Genomic DNA, 22,811 nt, shown 5'->3' with positions numbered 1-22,811 from the left:
CAAAAAGAACATTTGTGCTGTGATCTCTGACAAATTCTATCTTATTTCAGGGGAGGGTGAATGGAATAAAGCAGGATTTTTATCTTTTGCATAATTTTTTATTAAAGTATTTTAAAAGTAGCCTGGAAGGTTTAATTAATAAATTCTGTTGCTAATAAAAGAGACTGTTTGATGACATAGGAGGATTTTGTCTACATGTGAAAACCCAAGAATGTCACTTAATTATGGATTTCATGATGCTGGTAAATAAATATGTATGAGTTTGGAGAAAATACTCCACAAAGTCCATATAAAATTATTCCAACTAGTGCTGTGCTACAACAATATAAAATAATAATAAATAATAATAATAATGTGCCATTAGTTCCCAATGAATGACTGAAAATTATGCAATCTCCAGTGCATAGAAAGGCTTTTAGGTCCTGCATTTTGCTGTTTGCCTACATTAAGGGTACCTGCAAGTCCTTCTTTTGACCTGGAAAGCTCACAAGCAGTTTGAGTTTCCCATTGGATTTTCCCCATTAGGCCATTCTTTGTGGAGTGGGTTTGCTTGTTGTGTAGTACCATAAGACTACAACTGTAACCTCTGACTGGGTAGACAGTTGCTTGACAAATCTTTTTAAGGGTAAGTAATTTTAGGTGGTTCCTTATACCCAAGGATCTACCCTTGAAAGGCTCAAATCTCTCTTACTACACAAAGTCTGTTTGCCAGAAGCTGGGAATGGGCAACACGGGATGGATCACTTGGTGATTACCTGTTCTGTTCATTCCCTCTGAGGCACCTGGCATTGGCCACTGTTGGAAGACAGGATACTCAGCTAGATGGACATTTGGTCTGACCCAGTATGGCCATTCTTATGTCCTTATGTCTGAGTAAACAGGCTGTATGCTCAACTGCTCCACAGGGGGTAAGGAGACAGAAACTTGCCATCCCAGAGCCACTCTCTGGCTGCTACAGCCACACAGGGACTACTGTAATCACCCCTATGAAGAAGCAGTTTGGCTGATAGATCTGTGAAGTCTCTCTTGGCTTGTCGTAACTCCCTCTCCATGCTATCGTGGATGGAGCCGCACAAAGCATAGCCCAGAGTACATAGCCCCTGCATGAGTTCGCTCCTCCTTCACTTACAGTGGAATTGCATTGGTTCTGCTGCCTTTTAAGCCCTCCACACCATATCCCAGTCTTGCAGTTGCTCATTTCTAGGATTTGCCCTTACCCTTCTAGGAATGGTACTAACTCATCTTAATGGGATGACTGTGCAAAGAACAAGATTTGCCCTATCTGTTTAAGAGATTCTGCTGTACTGGTAAGGAATTCTGCACCACGTAATATAATAGCATTTCTATTAATAACATTGGTACAAACAACAAGAAATCCTCCAGAATAATATAATCTAAAGTTTTAATAATATAACAACAAACTGAAGTGGTTTGTGTGCATGTCTGTGTCCGCACTGGAAATGAGAACTGTTCAGCTGAGTATTACAGGCCCCACTGATAACAGCTAAAATAGTCTCTTTCAGCTTAAGTGGTAGTAGCCCTTGTTTCTGGAGTATGATGATCTAAGTTCTATTCCCCTTGTTGTCATGAAGTTCTATGGGGCTATGGTATGCAGCACCGTGACAAGTATGACATTCTAAATGGCCACGAAGTTTTTACAAAAATAATACTTTGCAGTTCTATAATGCCTTCCAATCAAGATCTCAAATCACTTTATAAACATGAATGAAGCCTCATACATCCCTACCAGGTAGGTAAGTATCACTATCCCTGTTTTATAGATTGTTAAACTAAGGCACAGAGGTGCTAAGGGGGAGCTTTTCAAAGGCACAAATAAGAGTTAGATGCACAAATAAGAGTTCATGAGAGTTAGGCACTTAACTGCCATTTGTGCCTTTGATAATCTTCTCATAAGTGATTTACCCCAATTCACATGGAAAGTCCTTGGCAGAGCCAAGAACAGAACTCAGATCTCCTGAGCCTTCCTTAGTCCTGAGTTTTTATCAAAAGACCATCCTACCCCCCATGGGCCAGTTTCTGGAGCTGTTGCACATTTTAAAGATAGCAATCAAGCTGATTTCCCTTTAAGAGAAATGACATGACCGCAAAGCAAGGGCAAAATTCTCCTCTCAGATGTGTGTGACAGGTCTCAGCTCCTATATGTGCAGATCTCCCTTTGACATCAGTGTTAGAATAGATTTTTCCAAAGAGGAACGCTGAGGTGGCTATGGCAGCTATTCCAATGGAGTCTTCGGTGACAAGCCACAAAAATAAATTAAGAAACCTATTGAGCCTGATTCTGATCCCTTACTCCCAGGTTCACTGATATTGGAATCTGGCCAACTGTCTCTCTTCTACTTACACTGTCAAGGAGGGAGACAGCTGCTAAGTGTAGGAACAATGATCCAGTTCTAGAAATCTCCTGACTGCAACTCTATCCTTTGTATTCACAGTCTTTGGGTCTCTGTGGTAGTGAAATCCTACCAGCTGCTGATCCAAGAATATGCACTGCCTACCAATAAAAATTATAAAGAAAGAAGTCAACTAACTTAATTATTCAAATTCAAAATCACATTTAATCACTGATAATTTTTCTACTGGGTTTATATAACTGTTTAATATTTTAAGCATTTTGCTGTTTAAGCTATAAGCTACTTAAAGGGAGAGAAAAAAAATCCTTGACATATTACCATGAAATCAAAGAGCAAGCTAACTGGAAAAAAATAGTTACTATATTTAAACTGCATTATCCTATCAGAGAACTGCAGTTCGCAAACCATTCCACTTTGGTAAAGCATTTTTGTGGCATTTTAATATGTTTTGCAGATTTTAAGAGACTGTAACTATACAACATTTTTAATAACAGTAATTTAAGAGGAATAAAGTAGTACAGTGTGGGGTCAATGCCCTTGTTTTTCACTCACTTGACTTTGAATCTAACCCACTAAACAAGTGAGATGAGTTTGGTGGTCTCTACCGAGGCTCTAGTGGGCAATTAGCCAGTCTGCAAAAATCATCACGTAACTGGCATAGTTTAACACAGTGGTAAAACACTGTCCATGTCTGCTTAGGAGAGGCCCAGCCTAAAATAGAAAGGGTATTGCAGGTCATGATTCAGGTGCATTGGCTGAGCTCACTAGGGATTTGTGTAGTACCCTCCTGCTTTATGTTTAGCTCCAGCCAAAGCTATTAGTCTCTTTATTTGACATTTGAGCACCACAATGCACAGTGGTTTTATGTATGGAAAGGACAATCCTTAATATAACCAGCAACATCACTGCAACTCTGCCTTGCAGCAATGTGGATGAGTGAATTTCAAGGGCCAGATCATGCAGTCCTCACTCAGGCCAAATTCCCATTTACTTCAATTAGTAAAGACTGCAGGAGTAGTTTTTGTGTTGCTGCCCTATTCCTAGGCTTCTTCTCCTAATATATAACAGTAAAAAAGATAGTGGGAAAAATTCATGCATGGTGTACTTCCATTAAATCAATGGAATTTCAACAAGGGTTAACAGCACATTTAGTTGTGTTCCTTTCTAAGGTATCACTCTGAATACACACTTTAACTTCACTTTTTGTACATGGGGTGAAATAAATCAGTTTCCCTTTACCTTCTAGATGGACGGTGTTTTGCTCTGCACCTGCTGGATGAATTAATCCGCTTGAAGTCTTCACGTTTGCACTGCTTAGGGAGCGCTTAGGTGCCTTTCCACCGACTTGGGCTAAGATCACCTTCTACCATGTGAGGCGGATACATTTCTTGGGAAACTTCATGAGGTCCCAAAGTATCATCAAGCACATTTGAGGTGCAGCTATCCCAGGATCTCCATGGATTTGTGGTGATCTGCACAGACAGCCCCTCCATACTATTCTCTGGAACCCCCGGTGCTATCTGTTCCCTTGCCACATGTGTACCTCGCCCATCCCCCCACACATGTAAAGGGGAAGATAGAGGGTGAATAGATTGGAAATTTGGTCATTAAAGCTGCAGTGAACCACACTGAGTTCAGTAGCTTTAGAGAAAGAGGATGACACACACAGCCACCATCAACCCGTTCATGCCTCCCAAAACTCACAGAGCCCCAACAGCACACAGTTTGCACCATGGAACTTCCATTGGATCAAAGGAAGGCAGTATGAGGTGATGCCACTTGGGCTTTATTCTCAGCTTTACATATATCTGTTTCCCAAAGGTGCAAAAGAAATGGGGGCAGGGGGCAAGGGGGAACGACATACCAAGTCCTGCAGTCATGTTGAATGAGGGATATCAACAGGACAGGTTAGGGTGAGCAAATTATACTTGAAACTAGTGAGTCCTACAAGATTCAGCATCACCTAGCAGGGCTAACACCTGTTAACAGGTATGGTCCTCAGGAGCCCACTGCTATCCTGTTATACTGCCCTTGCCATGTTTCAGGTTCATTAACAGATGCTCACATGAACTTTTTGGAGAAACAAACACACAAAAGGTAGTCTTATAACTATGTGTAGAGTTATTTAACAGGGAGGAATCATTATGAAGTATGATCTGATTTTATTTTTAATATTTGTTTATTGGGGACATTGTCACTGATGTTACCTTTTATTGGCTCACTTGAAAGGGAGGTAAGAAAATGAAGTGCAATCTTTTCAGAGGCTTTGAAGTGTTTCTGATGTGTGAAGGTGAGTGTTACATGTTTGTGTGTATATAGTGTTTTGAGTGTACCTGTCATTCGTGTGTATATATATGACAGGTACACTCAACACACCAGATATATATAGTACTATATATACACAGAATATTTGTGGTCTGCGCCATGTGTCAGATTGATATATGCTGGCATGCTGTGTTGGTGTGAGGTGTATTGTGTTGGCGAATTGGTCAGTGTGTTATGTGTGTGCCAGTTTGGAGTGTGTTTACACATGTGGTTGGTCTGGTTGGTGTCATTGGTGTGTGTCAGTATGAGCTGTGTATATCATTAATTGTTTGTATCACTCAGTATCATGTATGCACATAACATTGGGAGCATATGTTGTGGTGTGTTTGGGTTCTATGTTGAATACAGGTGCGTTGGCCTGTATCACGTATGTGCATGTGTGCATCAATTGATATTGAATGGTGGAGTTTGTATCAGTTAGGTCTGTGTCATGTGTTGGTCAGTGTGTGCGTGTGTGTATTGGTGTAGGGTGCCGGTGCTGTGTGCTTTTTTTGTGTGTGCTGGTAAGTGTCAAGTGCATGTGTCAAGTGCATTGTGTTTTATGTATTTGTCTTGGCTGGTGTCATGTGTGCATAAAAAAACTGAGGCAAGTAATAAAGAACTGAATACAAGACAAAAAGTAAATTGTCAAGTTGACGCATTCTGTATCTCCCTGGACACTGTCTATTTACATTGAAAGCTTTTTGGGGAGCAGCTACACTTCTGCAAACAATCTGGCACATTTCAGCATAGATGTAATGGCTAGAGGAAATGAGGGTGACATATCCCGTGCAACTTTTTATTCTCATGTTGACTTCTCCCTCAATGTGGCTGCAGGACTGAGGTATTTTCAGTGCAGGTCCCATACAACCTTTCTTATGTGGTTGCATCTCTGCACTTTGGGTGCTTCAGAATTAATAAATAATAATGTATTAGTGATGGTGCACATATTGTCTATATTGGTGTAGAGTATGTGTGTACAATGTGCTGGGGTCAACTTGTGTGTAGCAGTTTTATATATACACGTATGAGTCAATATATATGTACGTTATATTGGTTGGTGCTGAGTACTTGTAGGGTGTGTACATTGTGTGTGGTTGTGTGTTGTTCGGCATGTAAATTCACACTGTCAATATTGTGCGTCATTCATGGTATGTCTATACTGCAATCACCAGTTGTAATTGTAGCTTGTGTAGACATATCTGATCCAGATTTAACTAGCTAGCTTGGATACCAGAGCAATGAACATGTGGCAGTGGAGGTTAGCCGCCTGAATAATTACCCAGGGTTCTGTGCAAGCTCGTCCAGACCACGCTGAAGCCTGTGCGGCTGCAACTTCACTGCTCTGATACCTGAGCTAGCTAGACTGAAGCTAGCTCACGTATGTCTACACAAGCTGCAATCACACCCCGTGATTGCATTGTAGACATACCCCCAGATCAGCTGGAGTTGGTGTGCGTCAGTCAATGTCCTGTATTAAATGTTACTTGAAGTTTGTGAATTATGATGTGGTGTGGGTATCACTGTTGCCAGTTAAAGGTTGGTTAATGGGTGTTGGTCATTGATATTGTGCATGAGATAGTTGGTGAGTGTTAGTTGGTGACACGTTGCACATGTGCGTCAGTTTTTAGGTCAGTCATTGTTATGTGTGTACATGTGAGCCAAAAGTGTATGTGTGCGTGCATTAGTGTTGGGATGGGAATCGAGGCTCTGAAAGGGGCGTTGAGTGGGTCAGTGGGGACCTAGTTAATGTTGCGATAATGGCTGGGGAGAATCAAACTGGTGATGTGTTGGGAGCAGGGACACACTTTTCCATCACACCTCCCTCTTTGCTCCACTGGTCCCCTTTCTCTCACCTGTGTCGCGCTCCACCCAAGCTGGGGATCCTGTCAGGATGGGAGCAGCCCACCCCCAACGTGCTGGGGCGGGGGGCAGCCAGAACAGGGGAGAGCCCCTGCACCGGGCTGGGGGCCTGACAGAACAGGGGGCAGCTCCCTGCACTGTGCTGGGGGGAGCCTGTCAGGACGCAGGGGGCTGTCAACACAGGGGCCCGTCAAGACAAGGGGCAGCCCCCCCCATGCTTAGGGCCTGACAGAACAGGGGGCAGCCCACCCCTGCCGTGCTGGGGGGAGCTGTCAGCACAGGGGCCTTTCAGGACAGGGGGCAGCAGCCCCGTCCCACTCCCCGCTGGGGTCCGAGTCCAATCAGAACAGGGGCATCCCGCACACCGTGCTGTGGGGCTGTCAGGCCAAGCCCCCCGTGCCGGGTCCCGGGTCCTATCAGGACATGAGGCCAGGACAGCCTTCCACCCGCCCCGACCGCAGTGAGGTTCACGCCAGGGCAGGGAGCTGCCCGGGGGTCACGCCGGGGCAGGCCGCCAGCCGACTGGAGGCTGCTCCCGCCTCACAGAGCAGTGGTCAAACGACGTTTCTCCACCCAGACCTCTCTCCTGCGCCCGCCCGCATACGTGTACCAGCGGCGTGGGTTACGGCGCTCCGCAGAATCGCGGCGCGGGCGGGCCCCTTTGCTTGTCGCGTTTCGGATCCGGGTTCGTGCGGGCGGGGCTGCTCCCTCCTCCCCGCTCCCTGCTCCCGGCCAATGAGCGGCGTCCACATGCTGCGGCCGCGAGAGGGGCAGCGGCGAGCTGGCTCCGATAAATTCTATTAGAGCAGCCACCGCTGGCTCAGCTCGCGCTGGGGAGGGAACGGAGCAGGAGGCAAGCAGGGCACCGGCTAGCCGGAGACAGCGGCCTAGGCTACACCGCCCGGTGGAGAGCGCCGGGAGCGGATCCCACCCCGCCGGGCACTTCACGCTCTCCCCTAGAGGGACGAGTGGGCACGACCCCCAGGGCAGCTACGCCCCCTAGAGGAGACAGGGCATTTCATACCCCTCAGAGGAGAGCGGGGGGTGATAAATTACCTTATTCCCCCTCGTAGCGGCGAAAGCGACAGTTACTCTCCGGCTGAGGAGAAAAGGGGACAGCTCAATTCCCTCCACGCGCGCCCCACAGTGCCGGTGGGGGCGGTTGTTACCCTAGCACCCCCCGCAGTACCTCTCGGAGCGGGGTGAGGGCAGGCATTGGCCTGACGTCTGAGAGAAGGGGGGGTGACTTTGTCTCGTGGCCCCGAAACGGCTGCCGGAGAAGGGGGGTGCAGCGGAGCCCCTGCTCTAGCTCCGTGAGAGGAAGGGGGGCGGTTGTGTTCCCGAGGGGGTGGGAGGGGGTGGGGGCGAGTCCCCCGCCGGTACGCAGCGAAGGGGGGGGCGTGCAGGTGCCGTGACCGGAGGGGAGCGCTCCTCGGATCCCTATTGTTGTCTCGGTCTATGGTGATAATCACCCGGGGGCGGCTGGGGACCCATAGGGGGAGAGAGCGAGGCACCGAGCGGGCTGAGTGGAGGGTTTGCTGCTGTTCCTGCTGCTGCTGCTGAGAAGAAGGAAGCGGGGGAGAGACACCATTTGCCGGCCCGGCCATGGAGAACGCTCACACCAAGACGGTGGAGGAAGTTTTGGCTTATTTCGGCGTGAACGAGAGCACTGGGCTCAGCCTGGAGCAAGTCAAGAAGCTCAAGGAGAGATGGGGCGCCAACGGTAGGTGAAGCAACCCCCACGCCAGCCGCTGCCGGGGGGATGCTGCTGCGTGCTGGGATCCTCTTTCTCCCTCTCATCCTCCCTAGGGCCCTGTTTCAAGGCCTAACCTATGTGTGCAAAGCCGGCATCTGACTCAGGACCCGGAATAGGAGCGAGGGAGAGAGAAGATGGCTGACTTGAACTCCACCTCGTGGGTTTCTTTTCTACCCTGAGCGGTCAGGGCTGCTTAAGCAAGGAGGGTGCCACCTCCGTTTCCTTTCACCTTGATGGGAAATAAGCTTCTATCATTAAATAAAGCACATGATTTTTTTTAAAGAGCCCCTTTTATTATTTACTTGACCTTCATTTTCTTCGCTATTTCCAACCCTCCCACGCAAACCTCGTTCTTTTTCTTTTGAAAGAAGGTGGGCTTTTTTGGCTTAAAAAAATTGTTCAGAAAACAATGGGGCAGAGCTTTATTTTTATAGCTTTCTTTTGTGCCAATTGTATTGCAGAAACGGCTTACAGAGAGGAGTAATAAATAGCAGATGGGGAGACAGCAATTCCTAAATAGAAAGATGAGATTGTGAAGTATTTGGCTATACATCTTATGGTTTGGTAAAATGGATGTAGAGGGAAATCAGTGTTCTGCTGGAGTCTGAAAAACGTTTGAAGCCCGTGATCCTTTGTATGCAGCAGCACCAGAAGTAACAGAGCAGGCATGAGTGATGACTTGGCTGAATTGTAACCTTAGTAGATTGCTGCTAAAATGTATTTGACATAAATTGTGGAATTAGCGAGGCCTGTTCCAATTCTTGTTGAAAGGAGGCACTTTAATTGCATTACTCAGCATTGCCTTAAAATCTGAATTTCATATATACATAAAATCGGATAGAATTTAGTTTTGTAGCATTTTAGCTAGCTCAGAAATGATCTTTAATGATGGATGCTTTAGTGTGGCTAATGTAGTTATCTAACAGTCTTTTCTCTTTGACATGCTCCTTGGGAAAACCTATGCTTCCTGCAGAATTACCAGCTGAAGAAGGTAAGCAAGCTTGTACAATCTTCTAATATTTTTTATCCATACTTCGCATCTTTCTGTGGATATTTAAGATGCAATACGTCTGCCTTTTATATCTTGCAGGAAAATCCTTACTTGAGCTTGTGATTGAACAATTTGAAGACTTATTAGTTAGAATTTTGTTGTTGGCAGCCTGTATATCTTTTGTAAGTATAAAATGTTTGGTTTTTTTCAGACTTTTCACACATTGACCAAATGAGACTACTGTACATTACTTATATATATGGACAGGGTTATTCCTTAAGTTATTTTCTTGCTTGCACTAGTTCTTTTTATGATGTGAAAAAATAAATTGCATGCGGAGTCTTAAATTGGTTATCTCGCTAAGGTTAACTTTTGCATGTTTTAGGCATTAATTTTCCATATTCACTTCATGTATGGTTTATATAATTCTCTTCTTTCTTGAATACAATTAAACTAGACACACACAGACCTTTAAAAAGCACACATATAATCTATCATATTTTTTTGTATACCTACTTGAGTTGGGATTTCCCAACCCTTCTTTTTTTTGTTGGCTTTTAAAACCAACCTCCTGAGTTTAGCTGGTCATTCTTTTTGCTTTTGAGTTAATCCTTATCAAGCTAAATGAATGATCACTGGAAGTGGTTTTTGGATACAATGCAAACTGTAAATAGAATTTGCATGAGGAATATTTCAGTTGCCTTCCCTCCCTGATAATAGCAAGGTGACAGTTGTTGCTTTTGACAGTGACAAGAATGATGACAGCAGTGATGGCACCGTTGTTGACCAAATTTGGTAACTGACCTTTGGATAGTCTTTCTGTAAAGTGGACCCCTCTTGCATACAGGATTGAAAGGACAAGAAACACTAAATGACTCTGGTTTTTGTTTTGTTTTTAATTTATGTTTAATTGGATAGTTTCTTTATGCAGTGTATGGGATATATGGTTGCTAAGGAACTGGAGAAATGAATTGAAGACTAAGTACAGGAGGAAGGTGATAGGTCTGTTTTTGACAAGTTGGAGAACAGAATGATTGCTTTCTATTTATTTTAAAAAAAAAGTGCAGAACATTAGAGATTGTTAGTGAAGTCTACCAAACAGACTCTTACTTCCACCTAAGGAATTGTAGCTTAACTCTGTCCAGAAAAACAGGCATTAGTCTTTTATAAGCTAAAAGAATAAAAAAATGGATTTTGTACTGATTTTCTAGTGTTGTTTCCGTCTACCAAAGTTAAACTGATCATGACTATAGACTCAAGCAAATGATCAATCTTAAACTAAGACTATTTTTAAAAAAAAGAGGATGGTTCTCACCTGTTGTGCCTGATGCAGGATACTGCGTTGTTGATTCTGGGCCAGTGAAGGCTTCTGATATCACAAAACTGACACTCAGTTTCAAAGAAGAGGGCCTCAGTTTTGGTATGTGTGTGTATATAATTGCCAGCTGGCCAAGGATTGGCATTGAGCTTGCCTGTGGAGACACACATTCTAGTCACTTTGATATGTCCTGGGAGAAAAATGGCTGGCAGTAGCAATTTTAAGAAATGGGTGAACATCTAGTTTTTCGGCAGGGGTTAGCGTTTTGTAAAGGGTCTGAAAGTTGCAACCCTCATGAGGGTAGAGGGGGAAAGAATGATAGTAATAAAGGGTAGTGGAATTTTATAGTGCATGAGTTACTACTTCTAGAAATTTACATCCCACTTAATTTCCAACCAAATGGGTGAAGGTAAAGATCAAATTCAGCAAATTGGAAATTGTCTGGTGTGCTGACTCCATATTCAACACTGTGCTAAACTGACAGGTCAAATGATGTACATGGCCAAATGTACTTTGCTAGTATGTTTACTGAACTTATTAAACAATTAGACTAGCCTCCATTTTCCAGTTTACTGAAATTATTCTGCCTAAATTAGGCAGTCAGTGTAATACAGGGTACACTACTGGGATATCTGGGTTCTCTCCTCGGTTCTACCACTGACCTGCTCGGACCTTGGGCAACTCAGTTCAGTTTTCTATGCCTCGAGTTTCCTCAGCTTTAAAAACGGGGATAATACTTATCCTCCTTCTTGAAAAACATGTTATGCCCCTGGCCTGAAAATCATTAGCTAAAATAGAAATGCTGCTAATAATTTTTATTGGAGTTATTCTATGAGCAGTTCACTCTTGTTTTTGTTTGCTTTTGGGTTTTGTATTCGGATCAAAGATAACTTGTAATTTCTTCTGTTTTTTCATTTGCAGCTTGACATTTACTCTTTATAAAGGCTATATTAGACTTTCATTGAGTTCTGGTAATTTCATGCAACTGTGCTAAGCTCGTATAAACATAGAAATATATTTGTTTCTATAAAATATTCAAGGTGATCGACATAAACTCCGATATTAGTTCTGAAAGCACTCATTTTCAAGTATATAGCAAGTGTGAAGCTTGTGGCCCATAACTGCCATCCAGGGAAATTTAAATGTTACATGGAAAGATAAATTGTGTATACAGCTGAGGTAAAATTAACCTTTAGCATTGGATAGCTGTATCATAAGGATGATTTAGCATAATTTATAATGTGTAATCATTGATAACTGGATCGGCTAAATCTTGAAAAGTTAATGAGGCTTTGTAATACTACAAAGACCACTACTACAATAATATATGTGTAAATCACCAGATTTTTTTTAGGTTACAAGGAGCGTACACAGAGCATATTCATTGATGTTTAGTTTTAAAATGAGGTGCATCAGGGTTGCTTTGGTCTTAAGTTAATGTGTAGGGCTTTGCTTTTTGGGATGTAATAATATAATTGGGGGGGTTGTTTTTAGCAATTTTTGAGCTATATCTATAAATCTCCAAAAATTTGATGCGGGGGGGGGCGCTTTCTCTTTGCATGTAGAGTTCTGGGATGAGTAATCTGTTTGTGATGTTCCATATTGCTCCTTAACATAATACTGTATCAAACACCACTACTTTAAAATGCACTTGGGAACTTCTGTTGCGCACAAGCAGAGTCTACATGAACCAATTAATATGCAACACATTAATGTGCTTTAGGAATTATACCTTTGTAGTCTGCATTTCTGCTCCATGTAGGCAAGCCCTTAGATGCAAGGAACCATTTCTGGTGTTTTTCCAATGATTAGTGGGTAAACACAAATTTGTTTCTTGTGTTGGGGATGCTTTAGCAATGTCTTTCGGTTAAAACTGAAAATCAGAAGCCCTGGTTATGTATAGTTGAATCTTTGGCAGCACTATCGGGTTTCTTTTGAAGTTAATGGATTTCAGCAGGAGTAAGAACAGAATCAAATTACACAAACTTGGATTCTGTGTTCTCAGTGACCCTAAAATATTTTCTGTAATCTTGTTGATCTGGGAGACTGTTACGACTATAGTAGTTGGATAACATAAGGCCTTGTATAGCAGTAGCAATAAGTATAGTTAAGATTGCATAATATCTGCTGTTCTAATCCTTATTTTCAGTTTGTAACTTTATGAAACTTTCACCTCAGCTGAAATTTTATGGACCTGGTCTTTGTTCAAAAATTAAATGTTCAGAAAGTTTTTGTAACAAAATACTTCTTCCCTCACACATGTACTCAAAGGCATTAGAAGAATATACTTTGTAAAGACTTTTTTTGTTGTTTTAAATCTGAAGATTCTTGTTTGAATTGCATTAGTGCTGAATCACCTTAGAGGTTGAGTGTTGGAATTGGGCATGGAAATAGTCCTGATTGTGAAGTGTGTTTGAGTGTTCTGGTGAAAATCGGTTTTGAGTTGGGTCTTTGAAAATCACACTGCCTTCAATGACTGCCTTCAATGAGGCCTGGCAGGACATGTGTGCATAGCTAAATTACTTGCGCAGTAAAAACCTTAATGATGGCAAGTTTTAATTGCGGCAGAGCTCCAGAGAGGCATTTGTTCATTCATTGCTCATCCTGTAAGGTTAAAAACAGCACAACTCCTAAGGTTCACCTGGTGGACCTTGCAAGGTAGATGGGATAGTGGGTTCCTTATGAAATATTTTTTTCTTTGAAGAGTGTATATTATATATTACACATGCATGTGCATGCACACATTCCATTTTAAAACTCTATATATTAAGGTTGCATGTGTAAGCACTCAAGTAAGGAATTGAGAAAGTTAAGCTTGCTTATGACACCTTGCCTCTGCACCTTTATATAGGTGCATTACATACCTTTTCTTCAATATTGTACAGTAAAATTAGTGGTTCTCAAATAGTAGTGTGTACATCAACTGGTGGTATGTGTGCTGCAGTCAGGTAGTACACAGGCTGCTGTACAGTATTAACATCATAACCCATTATATCTGTACTGATTTAAATTACTAAGATGGTATGCCAAGTACTTGAGCTGTATATGTGGTATGCTAGATCTCAAAGTCAGAGAATTGCTGTTCTACAGCCTTAGATGCACATACTTTTGTAACATTTCATTCTTGTATTCGTAGACCATTTTCATTGTCATATTCCTCCAGTATATCTCTAATGACTTAAAATACATGTCTTGGAGAGAAGAAAAGTTAAGTTATACACTGATCCTATAAAGGACTCTATAGGCATGAACCCTTCCTAAAATGTCTTATCAGAATTATGTAGGACTTCACAGGGATCCACGTGGGCAGCACCAGTGCCTTAGTTAGCTCTGTCTTGGTTGCAATTCAGAGGATGAGCCAGTTAGCAAGAATTTACAGCCAAGTTATTTTCTTGTGTATTTAATCTATAATATTTTGTACAAGACTGGTTTACTATGTAATGTCAGCTAAATGACTCTAATAGACTGACATACACAGAAGTACGCAGTGCTTTTCAGAGTGTGAAACATGTATCTAATATTGTAGAAAAATGTTTGATAAATAGTAGATGATCACTTTGCGTATTATAATGTATGTATGCATATAAGAGAGCAGAGTTAATGTAATCTACACAACCCCAACTTTAGCACTTCCTGACTTTTGTACTTTGCCATGCAACCTTAATGTTTTCCTAATGAATTGTGATAATTACTCATACTGGACACAGTGTAATCTAGGGAAAGTATTTATAACTGGTTGCCTAAATTAGAGGATCATGAAACCAGCCTACTACTACTACTAATCCCTTTATACCAAACCAGACTTGCAGGTGGGTGCTCTGGAAGCTTGTTAGGTACGGGGTTATATTAAAATGATATATTGTTGTGAATGTAGCCCAGTAAAGATGTTCATTATACATACTAATCAGGCCCATGTATAGACTGATCTTTCAGTCCTCAAGCATTCAAAACACACCATTAGAGTAAATAAGAATTTTCTGTGCAAGGACTTTAAGGTTGTCCTAAAACATCCTGGGAACAACCTGACTCTTAGATCTGGAATAGTAATGACTACATGTTGCATAAGATAGGGATAGTGTTGGTATATTATACTGGCATGCTGTCAGCAAAATTCAGATTATGCAATGTCACCTAAGAGTTCACCTGATGGGGAAAGATCGCAGAGATTTAAGAAGTAATTTATGTAGCTTTTAAAAATGTTCCCTTGTAGTAGGGTGCTATAGCTAGGTAAGAACTTAAATTGCCAGATGCTTCTGTTTTTAGTTCTGCTACCATCAAGTATATAGCAAAGCAATTGTATATTCAGAAACATGGGGCACCACATACTTGAGGTAGTTGCAGTCTGTTAACTCAATAAAACTTCAATTTCCCTTTATAATCATCACTGAGTTTTATTTTTCAGTAACAATTAGCAAGGAGAGTTTTGATCTCATCATGAGTAATGGAACTAAATTTGGGAGAAATGAAAGAATCTTAATCTCTGGTTGGCAATTCCTTTGTGCTTGAAATAATTTCTTGTTAAGACTGTTAAAAAGGGATATTTTATTTGTTTAATTTTAAATTTAAACATGTCCTATCCAGTAAAATAGATACATTTGCATAAAAACATGCATTTTTAACAGAGTCTAAACTGTACTCTAGAGAAATACAAAAAGGATAATGGGAGTCAGCACTGTTGGTTTGTCCAAAATATACTAAATGTTAAAAATCTCAGTGGCCTGGGAGAACAAGCTTTTTATTCCAGGAGGATTGCACAGGTAAAAGAACCCACTTTAATTGGTCTAAGACCTTTTATTGGTAGGATAACATTTGATTTTCATATTTTGCCTCTAAGCTGCCATTCTTAAGTTAAAAAAACCTGCCTCTTGGCCACTGACAACATAATCTAGTTTGTCTAATGGATCATAGGTATAATCTCCCGAGCAATGGATTTCATCCCAGAACTTCCACTCTTTTTGTATACTGTATTCTATTTTTGTTGTCTTCAGAATGCTGTTCCCTCCATCTTTCCTAATAACATGATTGTCTCAAATGACTAATCTCTGTGCTCTGGTATAAAAATTATTGAAACAGTGAGGCTTTTTTAGGAGTACAAATACTTGCATAGTATTATTAATTTAATTCTGGTTTTTCTAACACTTTTAATGACCATTCTGTTTATTGTTGGCTGGCTTACTAGTGCAGCCTCTCTGCTTCTCTTAGTGACCCTGAGCCACAAGCACTCTTTGCTTGTCGTTGCATGTGTAATTTTTAGTCTTTGTGTATGTTTCTACTTTTAAAAGTCGCATGGCCCCATCCTTGTTAAACTTTGCTTAAGAGACTTCTGCCAACAGTTAAACCAATTAAATACAGCTTGAGCAATCAAATGAAATATTGTTGAATCAGAGTTGCCCTCTAGATTTGTTCTCGCCATTCAGGTGTCAGGGGAGCATTTGTATTAGATATTTCCCTTAGTCTCTGGACTTCCTTTCCACTTAAACAAAAAAAATGCAAAAGCACATTTTGCTTTTCTTTGCTTTTTAGCCTCTTAGGTATACAGAGAATTTTTTTTAATTGAATTTTCTAATTTTATCAACAGTATTGTCTTAAAACAATACCATGGTGGTTGATCTTAATCATGTTCATTGTTATGAATGCTACAATGATTTGATTACCAGATTTCTGTCAGTAAGGGGTCATCATATCACTGGACCCTTCAGTCTTTTTTATTTATTTATTTTAAATTGAATATCCCATGTGTTGTAAGACTCTGAGGTTTGCTGATGGAACTATTTGCCACTATAGCAAGGCATTTGTACAGTGCCTAGCACAAAGGTGTCCTGGTCTGTGACTAGGACCCTTAGGCAATACAATAAAACACGTAATAAATAATTATGGATTCTGTTATTTGCCAAACTTTGGTTTCTGTTTTTCCTCTATTTAGTAAAGCAAAAAAGATGTTGGTAATCTTTTTTTTTAAAAACTAATGTGTTGCTATTTATCTGTTCATCCCTGTTCATTTGCTAGTGCTCATTAAATCTAGGCTACTATACAGTTGTTGTATCAAATGTACATGAAGTTATTTTGACATTCTCCCACAACCTGTTGTGACAAAAGAAGATCAGACACTTGCAACTGAATGACTCCTATTGTAACTTTTTACAGGTACAGTCACTAGAGTCGTCTTGACATACAGTAACTCCTCACTTAAAGTCGTCCTGGATAACGTTGTTTCGTTGTTACATTGCTGATCAATTAGGGAACATGCTTGTTTAAAGTTGTGCCTTATAAGGTTGCTTGGCAGCTGCCTGTTTGTCCACTGCTTGCAGGAAGAGTATCCCGTTGCAGCTAGCTGGGAGCTTGGAACCAGGGTGGACCGGCAGCCCCCCATCAGCTCCCGTTCCCCTAAGTTCCCTGTGCAGCAGCCACCCAGCAGGCTATCATTTGCCCACAGTTCAGCTGTCCCTCCCCCCACTGCAATGTGCTGCTCCTGCCCTCTGCCTTGGAGTTGCTCTCCAGAGCCTCCTGCTTGCTGGGGGGGAGAAGAAAAGGGGGAGGGAGGGATAATGTCAGGGTGTCCCCCTGCACCCCGCTTACCCCATCTCCATAGATCAGGGGGGACACATGACAGGGCTCAGGCGGGAGGGAACTTCCTGGGAGCAGTTGCTGTGTCTCAGCTTGCTGATTAACTTAACAAGGTAGTGTACTGTACTTAAGAGTGGTGTCAGCGTACTTAAAGGGGAAATGCTCATCTCTCTCTCTCTCTCTCTCTCGCACACTCACACAGTGTGTCTCTGTTTCTGTCTGCCATGCTGTCTCCCTTCCCTCCATTCATGCTGTCTTGTAGAGTGTGAGGCTACATTAACAACAATGAGTTAACCCTTGAGGGCTTAGCCAATTGCTAGTTCATCATTTAGCAGTAAGGCATTCCTTGGGAAATATCCCACCCTCTGACTCCTCCACCTCAACCAAGCTTCACAATCATCGCTGTGTACAGTATTAAATTGTTTGTTTAGAACTTATAGTGTGTGTATGTGTGTATATAGATAAATGGGGTGGGGGGTTAGGTTCCAGGAAAAAAATTTTTTAGCCCCCTCCCCCCCCCCCAAATCCCTGGAACGTAACCCCCCCATTTAAAATAATTCTTATGGGGAAATTGGATTCGCTTAACATCGTTTTGCTTGTAGTCGCATTTTTCAGGAACATAACTACAGCATTAAGTGAGGAGTTACTGTAAAGGAAAATTTTCTCATTTTTAGACCCCAGGAATTATTCCTTGCTAGCAAGTCTCTTGCTAATTGTAGTTCGAATTAATAGGAACACTTAAATTTTACCCTTGTCAAATGTTTTTGAAAGGTTCATGTTTTGGGAACCACAGTTGTTGGGCTTCTAAAACATCTTAAGGATTTTGATCTGGCTCTCGGCTTGATTTATGGTATCAGTACACCTGTGGTTAAGACTTAAAACAAGCTGTCACATTTGCTCTCTTATGATCTCTGTCTGAATTTTGGCTGGTCTCTTAGAGCAGAGGTTGGGGTAGGCCCACCTGGGGGTGCGGAATGTGTTCGGGGGGGCGGGGGGAGGGGAAGGAGGAAGAGAAGCTTTAGAGAGGTGAAAAAAGTACTGCATACATTTTACCCATAGCAATGGATAACTAGCAAAGCTGGTTCCTCCAGACATACCGGGTCCTCTGATGGCACTGTGCATTTGACTGTAGATGGCGCTGTGCATTTTGATGGATTTCTGTTAAGCTTGCACAGCATTATACAGAGTGATTGCCATCTGTATGTTAATCTGTTTGCTACGACATGGTGTGCACATTTAATTGTAAGCATCGGTCACAAGCGCAGTTTTGCTTTTGCTCTTATTACAATGGGTCGTTGGCTTTGTTTGAATCAATGTCTTACTGTTAATATTGAATGAGAGTTGCATGGTGGTTTGTGGTTGTTTTTTTTTAAATTTCTTTGTTTTTTTTAATCAATATATGTACTTGTGTGGCAGGGCTGCTTAAACTACTACAGACACAAAAAAGGGGGGGCACAATCAAATAAATGTGAGAACCACTGTCTTAGATACTTGATACTATTGAGCATAGGTGTACTGATACTGAGCCTAACACAATGCTGCCTTGCCTGTCACAATATTGGACATTTCCTCTGTCCTAATAAAATCTGCTCTCATATTGGTCTTGCTTGGTGGTTCAGATTGTTTCTGTTCAAGGCTCTTGTGCTGTTGCTCCTTCATCCTTTTTAACATCCTGGAGTGTTTCACAATTGAGCAGTAGTTCTAGTGCAGCATGATAGCAGAATGATGGTGTCTTTAGTAACTGCTTGCTTTTTGGCCTATTTGGTAAGGTGCTTCTGAGTTGGTCAGTGACTCATACTGGTGTTGCCTGACTACTGGCACTAATTATTTCTACACATTATTCCCATTTATTGTCATTTAACAGGCTTCCTGTTGCTCAACATGTTGCTTAAAGAATTAGACTGTCTCCTCAGTTATTGCAGAATTTTGCCTGAACTTATTCAGTGAATAGGCCTTTTCCATATGTACCTGAAGTGCTTGAGACTGGTAAATGACAAAAGTCTAAAGAATCCCCAGACTTCATCTGAAGCCTTACAAGTATAGAATCATTAGGTGCCTTGTCCTCCTGCTTGGGAATGTATTAAAGCCAAACTGAGGAAAAAGCCACATTGTTAGATCTTTACATAGACCTCCCCAAGTTGATTTAGCTCCCACCCCCACTTTTTAATTAAGAGTTTTTTGCTTCCGTGATCTGCCATTTTAATGTGACTGTTGGGTACCCTGACTGGAAAGCTTAAGAGGAGCACTATAGGCAGGCATCTAAGTTCCCTCTAAACTACATGGCTGTGCAGCAGGCTGTCAAGGGCTGCGCAGCAGGGGAGAGGCGTCTTTCCCCAGGTCCCAGCCTCGGAGCTGCTGGGGAGGGGGCTGGGGGAAGTCGTCTCTCTCCCTGGCCCCACCCCAGAGCCTGCACCCCCAGCTGGAGCCCTCACCCCCCCCCCCACACACACACACACCCCAACTCTCTGCCCCAGCCCTGAGCCCCCTCCCACACTCCAAACCCCTCAGCCCCACCCCCACCACACGCTACCTCCATATTGGTGCACATAACAAAATTTATTCCACACATGGATCTAAAAAATTAGAGGGAACATTGGCAGCCATGTTGCTTTTTTCCAATTCTCTCCCATTTTAAACTTGGAGGTTTTGAAATTCATCTTCATCACCTTTTGTGCAGTCCCTTTTTTTAAATGGGGAAGAGAGGCATTTCACTTTTGTAGAATAAGTATTAGTAGAAAATCCCCACCACAAACTGATACTTACAAACGGGGGGACAACTATTCGTTGATATCGTCAGTCGATAGCATGGTTCTGTGCCAGAATACAAACCAGTGGCCAGTCAGGAAAAAGTTCAATCAGATTATAAGTATAAAGTTGCAGTAATCTTTTAAATATGTAAATACCTTGCAGTGCCTGTTACAAAAGTGCCATGTGAATGCCTTTTCTCACTTTCAGGTGGCATTGTAAGTAAGAAGTGGGCAGCACTATCTCCCATAAATGTAAACAAATGTTTGTCTTAGCGATTGGCTGAACAAAAAGTAGGACTGAGTGGACTTGTAGGCTCTAAAGTTTTACATTTTGTTTTTGAGTGTAGTTATGTTAAAAAAAAAAATCTGCATTTGTAAGTTGATCTTTCACGATAAAGAGATCACGCTACAGTACTTGTATGAGGTGAATTGAAATACTCTTTCTTTTATCACTTACAGTGCAAATATTTGGAATAAAATAATATAAAGTGTGCACTGTATACTTTGTATTGTGTTGTAATTGAAATCAAATTATTTGAAAATGTAGAAGAACATCCCAAAATATTTAATAAACTTCAATTGGTATTCCGTTGTTTAGCATGCAATTAAAACCACAATTGGGATTAATTTTTTTTAAAACGGAATTAGTTTTTTTGCATTAATCATATGAGTTAACTACAATTTAATCTACAGCCCTAGTGATAACATCATAGATATTTCTGTGAAAATTCTACCACTCCATGTTTTGTGTATCTGTTGTATTATTTAGATTAACTGTGATTTCTCTTGCAGGTTTTGGCCTGGTTTGAAGAAGGTGAAGAAACAATCACAGCATTTGTAGAACCTTTTGTAATCTTACTTATATTAGTTGCTAATGCAATTGTGGGTGTGTGGCAGGTAAGCAAACATTTTTGTAATACCAAACCTCAGAAACCCTTTAGGCTCTTGATTAGTAGCAGTAGATGTTTGTACAGTACAGATTTTATAAGTAGTATAGGCATATACCAAAAGTACTATATACATTGTTAACATTAAATTACTTGGAACCAAAATCATAACGTGAATTCTGTCTTGAAGTGTTGACCCAAAGCAAAAATGGAAGCTACAGAAATGTTAAACACATGGGTAGACTAAAACACGCAACACAGAATACCTTATGGATGTGTTTGGCCATAGTCTTGCTTTCTGTATCTTTCAGCACTTTAGGAAAGAGGTTGTTCATAGTAGAAACCATTCATTAAATAATTGATTCTGTTCTTGAACATTTATTTGCTGTTGAAACAAATATTAATCACTTCAAAACCAGATAGAAAAACTAAAATCTTTAAAGTTGCAGTTGAATAAAGGATGGGGAAATTGTGTATCTAGCTTTTTCTAGCTGTCTTTCATTGAGAAAATGTTAGTTTTACTATGAAGCTCCTGTAATGTATGTGCTAGTCCATATGGGTGACTACAGTATAACATGTTTTCCATCTTACGCTGCTCATGGCAAAACAGCTTAAAACCTAAAGAAATTACTTTAAATCTTTGAATAGTTATTGGTTACTTACAGTGGTTCAGACTGGAATTCTGACTCCTAAAATCCTTTACAGTTTGCTTTATGATATTGCCAGTAGAGCTGCGTTGGATTAGGAAAAGAAGCCTTAATGACAAGGAGAATGTGGGGGGGCAAGTGGGAGGAGAATGTATGCGAATACTGATGGCTGACGGTGGCAGTGAATTAGTAAGGGACAGAATATTTTTAAAGAGGAGACTGTTATAGCTAAAATGAAATATTAAGTACAGAGGGTTTGATAAATTAGTTAACAGGAGCTTTACATTTATTTAAAGTGTTTGTTTACTCTTGCTAAATAATGGGATTACATTTTATTATGAAATCCTATTTTCAGATGATAAAACATGAATGTTATCCATGCAGAAACTTGACTGGAAGTTCCATCTGAAAATATACTATAATTTCAAATAGAAACTTAAAATTGGTTCGGAACTTTAATTACAGACATGAACAACTTTTTTGAGACTTCAAAGGATCTTTTTACAATAAAGACCTACCATTTTGTGCAGGTCAATCTAAAACCTAATAAGGTAAAAAGCCTTTCTCTCCAGGAATAAGATGTTTTTCAAAATAAAGTTTAATTGCTGTTGACAGTTCTGAGCCTGCTTATGATAAAATAAATGCTGTAAAATAAACTTTGTTACTGGCATTTTGATGATGAGATGATGAAGACTTTACAATCACATCCTGCTTCAATATTGGCTTAATCATAAATTGCAGTATTTTTTAAAAAGTATTTAAATATTTTGCTCTAAAGTGACTTGTGATTAAGCCAACATAAAAGCAGCATAGAGATTTCAGTCTTGACAGTTGATTACCACATTGCCAGTGACAAAAATACTTTTTTTTACAGCAAGATGATTACTATCCTGTAGACTTAGAAATAGCAGTAATTAATCTTTGTTTTTCAAAATAAGATTATCTATGTCAAGAAATACCTTGCTTTACCTTATTTTATCAGCTTTGAGTCTATTTGCCTAACCAAAATGGATGCAGTTCTCTAAAATATTTAGTATGTCTTTTGATACGTCACTGATAATATGTAATGGTGTGTAGTGTGTTCTGGTAGACTAACTGAACAAATTTCTAGTATAGTACAATAAGGTAAATTCAGGAAGGCCAGGTAATCAGGACAATAGCTTGCCTGAAAACTGGTTCCATGTTTGTTACATCTTTATCCAAGGTTGGTACTCTTCCAGACTAAAAAAACCCACAAACAAATCCCACAATTTTTTTTAAAATGTATTTATTGATTGATTTTTTTGATTGTGCAAATCTGTTTCAGTAGCTCATCTGACACTTGGTTTCATTTAAATTGAAAGTCACCTTAAGACAGCTACA

The 22,811-nt window shown here is 40.9% G+C and overlaps 1 protein-coding gene across 2 annotated transcripts in view; it reads left to right on the top strand.

Moving 5' to 3' along the window:
• Window positions 1–7,083: 7,083 nt before the first annotated feature.
• Window positions 7,084–22,811, top strand: part of ATP2A2 (ATPase sarcoplasmic/endoplasmic reticulum Ca2+ transporting 2) — a 79,996-nt gene continuing 64,268 nt past the window's right edge. The window contains exons 1-4 of one of the 2 annotated variants that reach the window (XM_007058283.4): window positions 7,084–8,262; window positions 9,269–9,286; window positions 9,386–9,468; window positions 20,708–20,812. In XM_007058283.4, coding sequence (XP_007058345.1) covers window positions 8,145–8,262; window positions 9,269–9,286; window positions 9,386–9,468; window positions 20,708–20,812 — 324 coding nt within the window. In that variant the 5' untranslated portion in view covers window positions 7,084–8,144. The remainder of the gene's footprint in view (window positions 8,263–9,268; window positions 9,287–9,385; window positions 9,469–20,707; window positions 20,813–22,811) is intronic. The other variant, XM_037878814.2, reaches the window with a different exon arrangement.

The sequence above is a fragment of the Chelonia mydas genome, chromosome 15 (genome assembly GCF_015237465.2).
Source record: "Chelonia mydas isolate rCheMyd1 chromosome 15, rCheMyd1.pri.v2, whole genome shotgun sequence".
In the NCBI taxonomy this organism is placed as follows: domain Eukaryota; kingdom Metazoa; phylum Chordata; order Testudines; family Cheloniidae; genus Chelonia; species Chelonia mydas.
This window is presented reverse-complemented; position numbering and strand designations above follow the sequence as displayed.